Raw genomic sequence first — 16,691 nt, forward strand, 5'->3', positions numbered from 1 at the left:
AAACAGCACAACCTCCATGTGTGGCTATCCTGTTCCTGTCGTAGCAAGTGAATGAATGGCTGGACTGTATCTTCCTGGGAACTCCGGATGGAATTCTCAGTTTCTCTCTGGTTCCATTCCCTCACCAGCCCCATACATTTATTTTTGTCCTGAACCACATGGCACTTGAATCCCTTATTGTTCCTGCCCTTCAGCTCCCACTGGTTCACCGAGGGGCCACTAAGCCGACACAATGGCTTCCTGTTCGCGACCAGTACTTCTACAAGGTGCCTCCCAGCCACGCGCAGCGCTGCCCTGGGTCCGAGCACTCAGGACGGCGGGGGCATCTCAGGAGGCTCTTCGGAGACAGTCTTCCGGACGCCCTGGAGCCGTTCCCCTGCCCTTCGCTCCCCGCAGAGGAGAGACACGGGATTCTAAAGGGAAGCAGTGTTCTTCTCTCCCTGGGGAAGGCAGTCCTTCCTTTACAAAAACCAGTGCCCTGGAGTCTTAGATAACGCACGCGGCCCTCCCAGGACCCTCAGGGAGATCTAGGCCAGCATGCGGCCCTCTGCAGCCTGTGGAGCAATCCCCTAATCTGCTCTGTGTCTGCCTCCTGCCTCGCTCACTCACCAGAGCTGGACGACTTGTCCGAAGGCGCCAATGGACACGTCGGTGATGGAATCCCCATTCAGGTCTCCAAAGCCGTCCAGGGACCGCCCGAAGTACTGGAGCCGGCTCCGGAAGGCTCCGTCGGATCCCAGGATTTTCTGAAAGGGCACGTGCGACATGCAGTTACAGGCACGGCGACCGGAACGGGAAAGGCATCGTCTGCCCGGCGCCGTCACCGTCTCCGCACAGCCTGCCCCGGCTGGCGGCCCCTTCTCCCCAAGACACACCGACCGCCAGTCCCAGCTCATCTGACTGCTTCATTGTTCTTGCAGCCACTCCATCATCAGAGAAACAGCACGAATCTTTCCCATAAAACCACAGCCAGCACCAAGCAGGAAGGACCGGTGGCCGGGCAGGAGCTGACGCAAGTTCAGTTCCCGCCCTCCCGCCCAGCCCAGCTCTCTCCTCCATGCTGCCTTCCCAGCCAGGCCTCCTGGGCCGCGTCCCTGAAAATTCATTCCCTATTTCATTAAAAAAGTTCCTTATCATTTACTACCACCTGAGACGCTTCATTGCATTATCTTTTTCCCCTGTCCCCTCCAGGGAGAGCAGAATCTTGTCTGTCCTTTCTTTGCGACCTCCCGCAGTGAGGGCAGCCCTGGCACGCTGGCCCAGCTCAGTAATCACTCCCTGAAGGAGGGGCCGGTTCCGGGAGCAGAGGGCGGCGTGGACGGTCCCCGGGCTCCGCTGCAGCCGGGCAGGGCGATGCCCGTGAACACGTGGCCGCGGACGCCGGCTCACCTGGGAGAACCTGGTGCGGACGGTGGCCCCGTGGCCGTTGTAGATGTACACGGCCCCCGCGTTCTGGTGCTCCAGGGGCGACCCCACGATCACGTCGTTGAAGCCGTCCATGTTGACGTCCGAGAGGGCGGCAATGGCGGAGCCGAACCGCGCGTTCTCCGAGCCCTCGGGGCCTTCCAGAAACTGGTGCCAGTTCAGAACGCCCTGGAGAGGGGAGAGGGGGAGGCGCGCGAACCTGCAGCCTCGCATCTACAGCTCACAGCCAGCGATGGCCACCCCCACCGGCAAGCCGGTCCGTGCGGAGGGCTGGAAACCCAGCACTCAAAACCCCCCGCTGTGGGGAGAATTATAAGTAAGAATGTTCGTACGCAAGGTCACAGGACTCTGCTCATAAGGTGAGGTGTGAGGAGGGATGCTCTTTAGCAACAGCCTACATACAGGCACCCACTCCTCTCTCTTCTTTTCTTTCTATTAGCATCTTCACCTGTTTCTCTGCCTTTGATTTAAAAATTTTTGGTGAAAATTTATTGATATTTTGAATAAAATTAAGGTGGAGACAAAATAAAATGCAAGATCTTAATTTAGACCTTTCCAGAAAGATTATTGAGCCACGGCATAATTCCCCTGGTACCGAAAGTGGAAAGCGAGATCATTCATATCCCAGTATAAGAAACACTGAACAGCTCACCCAAAGAAAAGACCTTTCCTTGTAAAAAACGCAGCTGTCCCTTCAGATTTTGGAATCAGGAGCGGGATGTTCCGTGACCTCACAGGAGAGCCACGCTCCTCACCGGGAACCCCCGCTCACGCTCGTCTAGAAACCTGCGTGCCACCAACTCTGATAACCGCTGGGATTGTCTCCCTTCAGCCCTTAGTGAGCACGCAGGAAAGCTGGCCAGCAAGAGGCAGGTAGGAATCTGGGACCTGCCAACCTTCACCCACGTGGCTCCGCCCTTTCCTGACTGAACGCTCTTTAGAATTGCCTCACTTGCTCTGCTGACGGCTGGTTTTTGCATTAATTTAAATAAATAAGGGAGGACAAAATATCACAACAACTAAACACAACACTCTGCTAATGTCGGCGTCCCTTCCCCGCCCCTCCCCCTGTGGTCCTCTGAGTGTCCGTGGCCCTGCACTCTGTGCACAGCTTTGGCGAGGTCAGCTCACCGCTGGAAAGACGGATTTTCCACGTTGGCGCGCTATGTTTGATGTGCAAGGACTGGAAAGTCCCGGCGTTGGACGTATACCTAAACGTTACACTGAGCAATGGAATTTCCTGACGGCTGATGCACAAAGCATCCAGGGTTACACGGAGGTTTCCTGGGCCTGGTACCCTTTGCCTAGTTCACCGTAAAATATCCACAAGACGGTGTGGAGCGGTTACTGTGATCTCTTTACAGCAGAGAGGAATAACTGGGTAAGACACAGGGAACACACAGGCGTCTGTATGTGTTTACGAACGATGTGCATTTACCACTTCCTGCATAAGAGAACATCCATGCGAAGACCTTGTGGAAAATGCCAGTGCACAGTAAGCTCTAGGTCAGGTTCTAGGTTAATGGGATTTAAAAAATGATAACTGAACGGTGACATCTTCCAAATAATGAAACAGAAACATATGTACATGAAAATCATCTACACTAATAAAAGAGAAATATGCAAATTGACCATCACTTCATAATGCCCACCAGCCAATCAGGAGTGGATATGCAAATTAATCTGACAAAAGATGGCTGTGGCCCTGCCCCCAGCTACTCTGGGCTTCTGGGCAGCACACATGTAGGTGCAGAGCAGCCGGGTGGGGTGGGACGCCTGATATGAGTGGGAGGGTCTGGGGAGGAGGGAGCTACAGGAGCGAAGACAGAAGGCAGCAGCCAGAGAGAAGGCCTGGGTCCCAGGTGCCGGAGGAAAACCGGTGCCGACAGCCAGGGGAAGGAAGGCCTATGGCAGGAATCTTCATGCAACGGGCCTCTAGTCATTCAATAATAGACTTTCTCTCATCAAGTGCAAAGAGGCAGGCTGCCTTGTACTAACCGATGCTAATCCCCTTAAACTACAGTAAGTCCACGGTGTTAATGGAGACTAACACAGTAAATAAATTAAGTACCACGTGCGTACCTTCGTGATGGTGAACAGGTAGACTCTTCCCTCCTCTTTCTTCAGGTTGTTCATGAACATGGGCGCACCCACCAGGAGCACGTCGGTCATGCCGTCCTTGTCCACGTCCACAGAGCAGAGCACGCTTCCGAAATAGGAGCCGATCTGGGGCAAGGAAGCAGATCGCCTTAGAATTCCTGGGACACCACCCACCCCGTGTGACGCTGGGCTTTTATTTATGCATTGACAACTATGAGTGAGTGAGTGCTCACTGCCTGTGAGGTGCCGGGGACGTAATGATGGGTGACACAGCCCCTTCTCTCAGCCCGGGCCACCATCTGAAGTGCAGGGTGCCCCCAAATCACCAAGGAAACAGCTTTAAAAATAGATTCCTGAGGCCCATTTCCAGAGACACAGGGGCCATGCCTGGGACGTGGCCCAGCAGGAGGCATTTGTATAAGCACGCCAGCTGTGTCTGCTGCTCGGGGCAAAGACCACGCTTAGAAGGTAGAAGGGTGAGTTACAGAGAAAGGGTGGGGGAGAGGAGAGAGGTGGAACAAAGCCGTGCTTCCATGGAAAATGTGTTGTAACGCAGGAGAGTGCCAAATACTGAGAGTGAGTGCGGGAGCCAGGCGGCTTAGGGAGATGAGTGTTGTGTGAACTGCGTCCTGAGAGCCCAGGAGTTTCCAGCGGAGAGGAGGGGAGGCCTGGGGGGTGGACGGCCCAGGGCCGGGTCTGGGACAGAGGAGGGGTGGCTGTAGAGACGGGGCCCGGAGGGTGAGGGCGAGAGAACGTGAAGTGAGAGGGGCTGGGGATTTGAATGTTCATCCCATCCAACCACTGCTCAACGCGTGTCCCTGTGTACACCTCGGAAGGATTTGGAAATAAAAAGGAACAATTCCTTTCATTGCTCTTTCGTTGTTTCTTCCTTCCTTCCTTCCTTCCTTCTTTCCTTCCTTCCTTCCTTCCTTCCTTCCTTCCTTCCTTCCTTCCTTCCTTTCTTTTTTTTCAAAACAAAAGCACCCTTTTAAACAGATAGAGAGGCGGGGAAGGAAGTGGTGGTTTGGGTCAAGCAGGTGGAGGACCGGGAAGCGTCTCCTGGGAGCCGGCAGTGGGCTCAGACCGAACCCTGAGAAGGGAGCCTTGGGGAGTCGGTTCTCCCCTCAGGGGACAGAATCCGCTGGCGGACGGAGATCCATGATCTCCTCTCCACTACGTGCCTCCCCGAGGTCGGAGATGCCCAGTGAGGACCCGGGATCTCCCGGCTGACCCGGGCCTGTGGGCACTACGGGGACAGTCATGCCCGTTTCTGACCCGGGACTGTCCCCCGTCAGAGGGCAGCGGGAAGGAGAGCTGCCCTCCTCCCAGCGAGTCCCAGCCACAGCGGCCACTCCTTGTCACTCTCTCCAAATCCTTGGCTCCCAGCGTGACGGTTAGGTGCTGTCATCACGGCCTGACCAATCGGGGAGCCAAAAATATGGAGTGGGGGTCCAGCTGGTGTGGCTCAGTGCTTGAGCATCGACCTATGAACCAGGAGGTCCCAGTTCAATTCCGGTCAAGGGCACATGCCCAGGTGGTGGGCTCAATCCCCAGTGTGGCAGCCGATCCATGATTCTCTCTCATCATTGATGTATCTCTCTCTCCCTCTCCCTTCTTCCCTGAGGTCAATAATAATATATATATTTTTTAAAATATGGAAAAAAAATTTTTTAATGGAGTGGGAAGTACCCAAACAGCACGGGCTCCGCAGCGCCCCCAGGACTGTGTCTGAATGACAGCTCAGCCCCGTGAAAGCCGAGACCTAGGAAGGGAGTCAGACTCCCAGGAACCTGTCCAAGGACCCGCCAGTCTCAGGGTCGCTGTGAAGACTTCAGGAATATTCAAGGCCGATGCCAGAGCCAGCCTGGGGGCAGGCAGTCAGTAAACGGTCACTTCCACTCCCCCGCCCACTTCCACTCCCCCCGCCCCAGCTGTCCCTGCAGATAATGTCTCCTGCTGAGCGGCGGCCCTCACCTGGTCGCCTCGGTGAGCCTGGATCACGGTGACGCTGCCGTTCTCGCTGACGCTGTACAGCACTATCTGGCCCGTGTAGTTCGCCCGCGGGGCGCCCGCCACAAAGTGGACTCCTTTTCCGGTGGAGATGGCGGCCACCGAGTAACCTGGGAGAGAAGGAGGTGGTGGGAGCCACAGACAGGCTGGGCCCCACAGGCTTGCGGAGCGGGGGCGTGGCTGAGCCCTTTCTCCGTCCTGAGCCTGTCTCTCAGGGCCTATCTTCCCGTTTCCAAGGTGACCTGCTCCTGCCCTCTACCAGCAGCACTGGCCTGCATAGTAGACATCTACCCCTGAAGCCGGCCCGAGATTCTGGCGGCCCCCATCGGCCACTCGTGAGCCTGGCCCTCAAACTTCTCTGGGAATCATTAGACGGATTTCAGCGGTGCTGCTGCCCCCTTGCCGGCTCGGCTGGGTGGACAGAGCACTGGCCTGCGGGCTGAAGGGTTCTGGATTGCAGGCTCCATCCCCCATGGGGGCGTGCAGGAGGCAGCCGGCCAGTGATTCTCTCTCTTCATTGATGTCTCTATCTCTCCCTCTCTCTAATCAATAAAAATATGTGTTTTTTTTTTTTAAAGGAAATGCTGCAGAGTGGGGATAACATGGCTTTGGAGTCAGTGTCCGCGCCGAATTCTGGATCTGCCTCTTCCTGTGCCGTCCACCTGCGGGCAAACTTTCGCCGCCCTGGCTCTCCAGGTCCAGGGCCCTAAGCTTTCCTCGGGGGCTGTGGGGAGGGCTTCCATGTCCGCGTCAATGCAGAGCCGGCAGCTCAGGGACTAGCCCGCAGTAAGTATTCAACATCCATGGCTGCGCATTCCGGAGAAAGAGACTAAGAGCTCCCATTCTACCAGACTCGCGCTTGCTGCACCGGCTCCTAGGAACTATTTCCACTTTGGAGGAATAACTGTCACCGGAGTAACCACCACCAGGACAGCGGGAGAGACTGGCAGGGCCAATACAGGCGTCCTCAGTAACTATGGCGAAGGCCTGATTGGCAGGAAGGGGGCCCGCACACGGAGAGGTGAACATGATGAGTCGCGAGAGGCCCAGGCCGGAATGACCCTGACGCCCCACGGGCTGGGGCAGGGGCAGGTCCCGCACGGGCAGCCCGCGGCGTGCCCCCTCACCTAGGTAGGAGCTGTGGTTTCTGTCCTGCAGGATCTGCTCGAAGGCTTGTTTGGAGAAGATCAGGTGTCCGCTGGCCGTCTGCTGGACCACGGTCCCGCTCCACTCATAGGCGCCGACGGCACCCAGCATGAGGGTGTCCTACACCAGGGAAAGGCAGGGTCACGCACGCCACCTCTGACGCGGGGGGCTCAGCGTGGGCACAGCGTGGAGCTAAGCGGTCCAGGCTTAGGGGAAACTCAGCCCGGAGAGGCGAGATGGTCCACGCAGGCGGACAGAGCTCAGAGCTGTTTGGACATCCCCTATGGGCCAGTGCCTCGGGCCCTACTGAGTATGACACCATGTGGATCAATCTTCCTGAGGAGCTGCGATCGGGGAGCGCGGGGCCGTATTCAAATTCCCGCTCACAGGCCCATCTGCAGAGGCCGAACAGTGAGCGGGGCCTCGCGCCTCGGGGCTCCCGAGAGGAGCTCACGGTGTCTGAGGAGCGGAGAGGCGTGGAAGGGTGCTCACAGCGGGAGGAGGTCAGGGCCCCTGGGCGCTGCTAACACTCCCTCCACCTCCCCCCCCCACCCCGTCCTGGGAGGCCCTATCCAGGCCCTTCTAGTCCCCGCTTTCCTCTTGGCGCCTTCTCAACGTCCCTCCGTCATGCTCTCCTGCCCCATCTACTTGCAAACAGCACAGGTGCCGCTGCCGTGACCGTGGAGGCCACATAGGGAGTGGCCCCAGGTCAGCACCAGTGCGGGCAGGACCGAGGAGGCAAGCCACTCTGTAAACTGAAGGGTCCCGGGTTCGATTCCGGTCAAGGGCACGTGCCTCATTGCAGGCTCCTCCCCGGCCCGGGCCCTGGTCCGGGCTGTGCAGGAGGCAGCCCTCCATGTGTCTCTCTCACATGGACGGCTCTCGTGTCTTCCCCTCTCTCCCTCTCTCTCTAAAATCAACGGAAACACGTCCGCGGGCGAGGATGAACAACAGCACCCCCCTCCCCCCCGGGAACAGGGAGGGGCATGAGGAGCCGGCTTGTCTAGGGGCCAGGCAGCCACGCCAAGAACCTCAGCGCTGGTTCGAGAATGGGAGCAGGACCTGCTGACGCACAGGGCGCCGTGCTCCGGGGCGGGTGGCGGCGGGGGGCGGGGTAAGCATGGCGGGGGCATCTGATACACACGTGCTCCGGAGAGTAGTCCGCGCTGAAGCCCACTTGGGACATCTGCATCTGGAAGTTATCTCCGCCTTGCCCGGTGCCTGGGAGAGGGCCGTGTCAGGAATGATAGCGCCGTCAATCGTTTTAAAGGAAATTTTCAATCATACACGCGAGCGCACCCCCGCACACACACACACACACACACACACACTCACACACTCACACACACACTCACACACACACACACTCACACACACACTCACACACACAGAGACACACTCACACACTCACACACACACTCACACACTCATACACACACACTCACACACTCACACACACTCACACACACTCACACACACACACACTCACACACACACTCACACACACACTCACACACACACTCACACACACACACACTCACACACACACACTCACACACACACTCACACACACACTCACACACACACTCACACACACACACTCACACACACACACACACACACTCACACACACACTCACACACACTCACACACACACTCACACTTACACTCACACACACACACTCACACACACACACTCTCACACACACACACACACTCACACTTACACTCACACACACACACACACACTCACTCACACACACACTCTCTCTCACACACACACACACACACACACACACACATGTTTTGATGTTCAATCAAAAATATAGGGCTGGCCGAGTGGAGAAATTACTAAAAAAGTAATCCAACAGACGAAATCCACACTAAATTTTTCTAATCTTTAAAGGTATACATGTTTTAGTAAACAGATTCAAGAATTTCAGAAACTATATAATAGTGTAAAAAAGTTAAAAGTTTTACAATTACAAAAACTATTTACCACCCTAACCGGTATGGCTGAGTGGACAGAGCATCGGCCTTTGGACTGAAGGGTCCCAGGTTTGATTCCGGTCAAGGGCATGCACCTTGGTTGTGGGCACATCCCCAGCAGGGGCTGTGCAGGAAGCAGCTGATTGATGTTTCTCTCTCATCAATGTTTCTAACTCTCTATCCCTGTCTCTTCCTCTCTGTAAAAAAAATCAATAAAATATTTTTAAAAAAGAACAACTATTTACCGTACGAAAAGGTAAACCTGTTTAGTTTCATAGCTGTCCCTGGATTGCCCAGAAATGTCATACGTGTGATCAATAAGCTGAGCGTCTCTGCTTCTCCACAATTGCTCCGGAATTAAACGTGACTGGTCTGTTATCTCCTGAACATGAAGTAACAAGCTGCCACTCAGATTTGTAAGTAATTACTGACATACTGACACTGGGACTATTTCCTTGTGTTTACTGGCCATGAATATTTTATCTCTTAGAAACGACTTAGTCATGTCATTTGCATCTTTTTCTTGTTGATTCCTCAGAGTTCTCTTCCCACAAGGCAGACGTGACCACCCCAAACCGTGCGGACATGTGATAGGATGGAGGACGGGAGAGGGCTGGGAGGAGGCTGGGTGATGGATGGAGGATGGGGGGGGGGGGGGTTGGGTGATGGATGGAGGATGGGAGAGGGGGCTGGGAGGAGGCTGGGTGATGATGAAGAATGGGGGGGGGGGAGGCTGGGGCAGAGCGCTACCCTCGATGCTGAAGATGTGCTCCCCGATGGTGCCCGCCTTCTCCAGCAGCCCGGCCTCGTCCGACACGTTGAAGAAGTACCTCTCGGTGGGGACGCTGGCGATCGCTTTGATTTCTTTTATGAGGTTTTTCGTGTCGAGGGCATTTCTGTTTAAATACCCGAGGACCTTGGGGGCAGAGGGAGGGGGCAAAAGGTTGGAACTGAGGTGCTTCTGTCTCCCCATTCGCACCCCCCGGGCCAGGCGACTTCCGGGCAGAGCAGGCCCCGGAGAAGTCACCCCCCCACACACACACACACACACCCTCACCCCACACACACCCACACCCCCCCCACACACACACACACCCCACACCCCACACCCACACCCACACCACACACCCTACATCCACACCCCACACCCCACACCCACGGGGCCCAACCAGCGGGAGCAGAAACGTGCTTAGCGGCGTGGGTCAGGGTTGACCATCGACCTAAGAACCAGGAGGTCCTGGCTCCATTCCTGTCAGGACACAGGCCCGGGTTTGAGGCTGGATCCCCACTGGGGGGCTTGCAGGAGGCAGCCCATCAATAATTCTCTCATCACTGATGTTTTTATCTCACTCTCACTCTCTCGTTCTCTCTGAAATCAATAAAAAATTTTTTTTCTTAAAAAAAGCAAAAACAGTAAGCATCTCTTTTTGTATAAAGCGTCAGGAGCCATGAGGAGACAGTCTTGGGGTGAAAATTATAGAAGGGGTACACATATGTCAAAAGTTGGGAAATTTTTGGCATATGTGTACCCCTTCTATAATTTTCGTAACGCTGAGGACCCCTCGTACTCATGAGAACGTAGAATTGGGCGCAGCTAAGCACGGTGCAGTGCATATCCCCACCAAACTCCGGTGCAACGCGTGTCCCCACCAAACTCTTCCCGTGCCCCTGGGGGTGCGCGCACCACACTCTGGGAAACACTGATGTAGAGGAGTGCTACCCCCCCCACGTCTACCCCCATAGGCGGGAGGCCTCACCGCGATGCCGAACCGCAGGATGCCGTCCTCGTTGCACCGCGCGATCACCTCGCTCAGCATGGAGCCGTCGTGCGACTCGCCGTCAGTGACCACCACCATGACCTTGGTGGCGCCCGGCCGTCCCCCCGCGGCCGCCGTGTACGCGTGGTCCCTGTGGCGGAGCAAACGAGGGTCACTACCCGGGAGGGGTTCCCACAGGCCCGTCCTCAGACTGCCACCCCTGTGAGCGGGCCTGGGGCTCGGCACGGCTCTCCCATCGGGGAGACGCCAGTCAGGGCGGCCGCCTGCAGCCGGAGGGGACCCTGGCCGCGGAGCCCTGGCCGGGCACAGCAGGCCTTCCCGCGGCTTCTCCACGCGGTGTGAGGATCTGCCAGCTCTCCCCGCTGCTCGCGCCCCAGGGGGTGTGTGTGCTGGGTTCTGCCCTCTGTCCCTTCTCGCTCCCAGGCCGACGGGGTGAGCTCACCGGGCGTGCTCGATGGCCTTGAACGTGTTGGTGAGGTCCCCGCCGCTCTGCACCGTCTTGGACGTCTCGGCGATCATGTCCGCTTTGGTTTTAAACGTGTTCAGGTTGAACACCACGCGGGGGTTGTTGGCGTACTGGATGAGCCCCACCTGCGGACAGCCGCTTGTCACTGAGGGAGAGCTCATTGCTATGTGGCCGACAGATAAAACCCAGCCAGCCTGCACTCAGATGTGGGCTGGTAGCCTGAGGGAGTCATTTTCAACCTCATAAGACCAGCTATTGTTCTCCCAGTGAAATGGCTCCTCTGCTGGAGGCTGCACATCAAGCATGTCAAACCTGAGGCCGCATGCGGCCCACAACAAGTATTTTTGCGGCCCAGCCAATATGACGGTATGTAAGGAACATTTTTAAAAATATATACTTTATTGATGTTTTACATAGAGGAAGAGAGAGAGATAGAGAGTTAGAAAGATCAATAAGAAACATCGACCAGCTGCCTCCTGCACACCCCCTACTGGGGATGTGCCTGCAATCAAGGTACATGCCCTTGACCAGAATCGAACCTGGGACCTTTCAGTCCGCAGGCCAACGCTCTACCGCTGAGCCAAACCAGTTTCGGCTGTAAGAAACATTCTAATAAAAATTTTGTGACTTGATTTTTAAAATATCCTGTTATCCATCATTATTAATAACAAAGTACAACGTTCAACCAGCAATGACTGTGACTATCATCGGGCTGCACTCATTTCTCAAGGATGGAAAAAGTAAGCAACTAAAGAGGATTAAAATGCTAGTCCAGTGGTCGGCAAACTCATTAGTCAGCAGAGCCAAATAGCAACAGGACAACAATTGAAATTTCTTGTAAGAGCCAAAGTTTTTAAACTTAAACTTCTTCTAAAGCCACTTCTTCAGAATAGACTCACCCAGGCCGTGGTATTTTGTGGAAGAGCCACACTCAAGGGGCCAAAGAGCCACCTGTGGCTTGTGAGCCGAGGTTTGCCGACCACGGGGCTAGACCCACGCCTGACGCCATGTCAGAATCAGAGTCCCGCCCAGAGACCAGCAGTGGCACAGTGATGGATGCTGCATTTCACTCTCCGGGTCAGCACTGATGCCGCACCCAGAACCTGGCAAATGCGAAGATGAAGACTCACACCAACACCATTTCCTCCAGGAGAAAGCATGTGTGACTGGCATCCGTACCTGTGTCTTCGAGGGGCCTATGTCCAGGCCTTGCACAAACTTTTCCAGAAAGTTCTTCACCGCCACCCAGGGGTAGATACTGTTGGATTCATCGCACACCACCACCACGTCGATGAAGGAAGTACAGGCTACACGGGGGAAGGGAGACACAGATGTCTAACGTCACTGAACATGAAGCGGGGACCTGGAGCGGAGGGCTGGGGTGCGGACACGTGTCCCCGCCTTTAACGCAAGCACCGCCCCACCCACCCCACCCCCCCACACACACACGCGCACTCACTCTGCAGCGCCGGCGAGAAGCTGCCCAGGAGCCGGAAGTCGGGGCTGACGTCGGAACACACCCCAGTCGTGTAGTACTGACTCCCGCACTGCTGAGCCCACAGCGGGCCGCACGTCTGAAAAACGGGAACGGAGACAGAACATGGAACCCTCAGACTTCCGCCCCTCCGTCCGCGAGACCCCAGCCCGTCTCTGGTCCTCTGGGGGTCGGGGGAGGGACTGGGAGGAGGGAGAGAAGATGGAAGATATCTGTGATCCTACCAACAACAGAGGACATGTTTTAGAAAATGCCCGAGTGCAGGGTGAAGGGCGGAAGGAGGGAGGGAGCGGCAGGAGGAGCTGTGCCCAGGGGCAGGCTTCGGGAGGAGGGGCCCACCACCCACCAGGGTCACCCACCAAACTGAGGAAAGGGTGCCTCCGCCCCAGGGGACACCGGGAGGCACGTGAGTGCAAAGCTTCACGTTCAGAGTGAAGACGACATGGCGCCTGTGTGAAGGTCGTTGTGAAGGTCACATGGGTCTGTAGGAATGAACCGCCCAGAACAGCGCTGGGCCAGCTGCAAGGGGGGAGCTGTCAGCAGCTTCCTACATGGTCTTTCCCACCCCCCCCCCCACGGCTCCTCCTGTCCTCTCCATGCGGAGTGACAGCAGAAACCACAAACCCACATCCCCCAGGCCCTGCGGGGAACTGGAGGAGAGCTCGGGCCAGGGCAGAGGCCAAGGTGCTGAGGAGGTCACCCCGGCTCAGCTCAGGGACAGCCAGGCCACCACATCCTCAAAGAGAGGCAGAGAGGACGGATTTCATGTGAAAATCCGGTTTCAAAAACCACTCTGCTAAACCACTCAGAGAGGCTCACGGGCTGCCCGTGTTCAGTTCTCTGAGGACGTCGGGGCCCATGTCCACTCCCCCAAACCTGCAGTCACCAGGCTGGCCGGGCCTTCGTGCCCACACCCCTGGCTCCACCCTGAGTCCCCCCATCAGCCCAACCCCCAACCTCCCGCCAGCCAGCCCTGAGTGCCAGGACCTCCCGAGTCAGTCACACGGGAAATGCTCACTCAGTCATTATGGAAATCATTAGATGGAAAAGGAAAAAAGAGGGGAAGGGACGTCCAGTCAAGATCTTAATAAAGAGGCTACAAACTCACCATTAAGCTATGGACCAATCATTAAAACTGAACCAAAAAGTGTGGTCTTGCAATAAGCCATCCTATATAATAAATAGGTAATATGCAAATTGACCATCACTCCCATGTAGTCAACACACAAGATGGCCACTCCCATGTAGTCAAAGATGGCCACCCCCATGTGAACACAAGATGGCCGCCACAAGAAGACCAGTTGGGAGGGACCAGGCCTGTAAGGGAGGGTAGTTGGGGGTGACTAGGTTGGCAGGGGAGGGCAGTTGGAAGGGACCAGGCCTGCATGTGAGGGCAGTTGGTGACAACCAGGCTGGCAGGAGAGGGCAGTTAGGGGTGACCAGGTTGGCAGGGGAGGGCAGTTAGGGGCAACCAGGCTGGCAGGGGAGCAATTAGGCACCATTAGGACTGACAGGGGAGTGGTTATGAGATGATCAGTCCTGGAGTGTGAGAGGAATTCCAGATTGGAGAGGGTGCAGGCAGGGCTGAGGACACACACACACACCCTCCCCTGTGCACGAATTTCATGCACTGGGCCTCTACTTGGAAGAATAAAAGGAAATTCATTTGACCCAGTTTAATTGTTGGGAGCAGGCAGCAGCTGTGATCATTTTTCATACTCAGCAAACAAGGTTGCTTTTTCCTATAAAACAGATTCATTTTGCCAATTATGGGAAAATCATATCTATTATGATTTTTAATTTACTTAGGTAATTTACTAAATAGCAGATACAAATCATTAATTCCTAGATCTCCATTCCCAAGTTGGATCTTTCTAATCATCTTGAAAAATAATAACTCATGAAGTAGCCAAAAAAATTTTAAAGCTAAGGAAAACAGCACTAAGAAGTTGAAATTCAAATGTGCCAATTGTCAATGCCAGAACAATTCCTGCTTTTAGCCCAGAATTTAAGAAGGCTCCAAAAAAATGTGATGATTGTCTGTCTTTTCCACATAAGTCCCAAGAGTATCTTAAAATGTTGATCTCTTAGGTATGTAAAGAAAACTGGCTTTTTTTCCTTCTTCTTTTTCTCTCTCTCCCTCACAACTCTCTCTCTTCTTCTCTCCCTCCCTCCCTTTTTTGACACGCGGCTAAATTAATCTCTCAAATTCTCTTGCAACTTCACTTTACTCCATCTGAAGTGACAGGTTAAAAACTTTTGAAGCACATTCCATAATCCCCATGTCTCAGTATATTTCTTTCTGAATTTATTCAACTTTAAAAACAAAAAAGAAAAAAAAAAGAGAAGGTGATTGATTATAAGGACTTTAAGATATCAGAAAGCATGGTGATCCATTGCAACATTCATCCACGTGTTGATGCAACACATATTATAAGCAAAACTTGATTCCCTTAGGGGCACAAAGTCTGTCTGAATGCTAACATCTACTGGTGAGCGTAGAAGGACGTTGGCCAAACCGAGTCACTTTCCAGAAGAAGCCAGTTGCACGCTGAGGCTGGGAGTTAGCAGGTCACTGGTAAGACTAAGGGAGACGTAGCTATCGTATTTGCCTTTCCTCTCTCTGTGTGGTGCAATGGTTTTCACCTTTTATGGCCCACTCGTTTCAGCCATTTCCCATGTCATTGCTTGGCTCAGTTCTGAGCTGAGAATTCTTCCCTCTCAGAAGGCCCCAGTTTCTTTACGTGTCTCCAGCCACCAACCCCTCACGCCACGCACAGTGCCTGGACGTGCGTGGCACGGAAAGCCACGGGCCAGGGCCCTGTCCAGCCCGGCCTCCCCTCCCGCCGTGATGTCTCCTCCGCGTACCGGATGCAGGGAAACACCAACGGGAACTGAGAAGCGAGCGGGGCCCAGCTCAGCCAGGGCAGAGGACATGACACGTAGGAGTGCCTTCCGCTGAGACCTGCGTTCGGGATCAGCAGCTCCTGCTGGGGTCGCAGGGAGGAGCCGGCTTCTGCTGTTATCATAGACCAGGCGCCCAGGCCAGGGCACAGAACCGGCTCCTCTGCTCCCCTTTCCGGAACATTCTGGGCAACGGTTGTGCCGAGGATCTTACGAAGCCTGCCCATCCACAGGAAGCTCCCTGGGGACAGCCACACAGCGTGACTGGGCAGAAAGCACCGCTGACAGTGAGCCCAGGTCTGCGTCCCGGGAGGGCAGGGCGGGCTGACCGCACGCGCCCGGGGAAGGATGGGGGTGAGGACGGGGGTGAGGAGGGAACACTCACGAGAAAGCCTCCGGTGCCCGCGTTCCTGCTGAGCGTCAGGCCGAGGCTCATGTTGCTCTTGATCTCGGTCACGTTGGGGATGGTCACGGCGGCTGCGGAGGGAGGGGAGAGCGCGGTCACTCTCTGTTTCTGTAACCGGAGGAGCTGGCTGTTCGACAGCCCGGGGCACACACACTCCTCTGTAGGACTGAGCTCAGTGTCCCTGTCAGTGCCATCTGATGTTCAGCTCAGGTGTGAGCGGCCCTGGCGGCGGCAGCTCAGCACCTGGGGCTGCAGAGGGCGCTGTCGGGGGCCCTGGAGGCGGCGAACCTGAGACGCCGTCCCACGGAACAGTCTGAGAGTAGTGCTGGCCACGCAAAGCACAGCGGAGGCCGCCTGCGGTCTCCAGTTTGCCATCCCTGCTCTTCCCAAGGCCACGGACACTCCACCTCACGCTTCTTCCGCACCAGAAAGAAAACATCCTAGACCTAGAGCATCACGAAGAATGACCATATGGCCTGGCCGGTGTGGCTCAGGGATTGAGCATCTACCTAGGAACCAGGAGGTCAGGGTTCGATTCCCGGTCCGGGCACAGGCCAGTGTTGTGGGCTCAATCCCGTGTGGGGCGTGCAGGAGGCAGCCGATCAATGATTCCCTCTCTTTCTCTCCCCCTTCCTCTCTGACATCATTAAAAATATATATATTTTAAAAGAATGCCATGTAGTCGAATCTGGCTTTAAGCAACAGTGAGCTGACTTCAGAAGGAGAGCCTGAGACTAGCTGGTCACATGTCACATCTCTGCAGACGTCACCCCTGAAGTGCAGCGCAGCCTCTCGGGGCTCCCCGGAGGCCCTGCAGGAACCCCTTTCCTTGTCTCTGAGAGGAGGGGGTCAGTGCCCAGGGACAAGGGAGGGTTCCACCCGCTCCATTCTGCCCTTGACTGGCGTCCCCGCCTCTGACCGCCTCCCTCCCCTCTCTCCATGCACAGGACTGTCTCCTCTGGGCCAGAAAGT

The 16,691-nt window shown here is 55.6% G+C and overlaps 1 protein-coding gene across 2 annotated transcripts in view; it reads right to left on the bottom strand.

The window, feature by feature from the left end:
- ITGA2 (integrin subunit alpha 2) overlaps positions 1-16,691 on the bottom strand; it is a 57,794-nt gene that overhangs the window by 18,090 nt on the left and 23,013 nt on the right. For both annotated transcript variants that reach the window (XM_084881667.1, XM_084881666.1), the window contains exons 4-15: positions 15,699-15,790; positions 12,374-12,488; positions 12,094-12,221; positions 10,891-11,039; positions 10,428-10,578; positions 9,421-9,586; positions 7,826-7,902; positions 6,663-6,801; positions 5,500-5,645; positions 3,508-3,651; positions 1,390-1,593; positions 610-746 (exon numbers count right to left, since the gene is read on the bottom strand). In XM_084881667.1, the coding sequence (XP_084737793.1) occupies positions 610-746; positions 1,390-1,593; positions 3,508-3,651; positions 5,500-5,645; positions 6,663-6,801; positions 7,826-7,902; positions 9,421-9,586; positions 10,428-10,578; positions 10,891-11,039; positions 12,094-12,221; positions 12,374-12,488; positions 15,699-15,790 (1,648 nt within the window). The remainder of the gene's footprint in view (positions 1-609; positions 747-1,389; positions 1,594-3,507; positions 3,652-5,499; positions 5,646-6,662; positions 6,802-7,825; positions 7,903-9,420; positions 9,587-10,427; positions 10,579-10,890; positions 11,040-12,093; positions 12,222-12,373; positions 12,489-15,698; positions 15,791-16,691) is intronic.

Source organism: Pipistrellus hanaki, assembly GCF_964339955.1.
Source record: "Pipistrellus hanaki genome assembly, chromosome: 4".
NCBI lineage: Eukaryota > Metazoa > Chordata > Mammalia > Chiroptera > Vespertilionidae > Pipistrellus > Pipistrellus hanaki.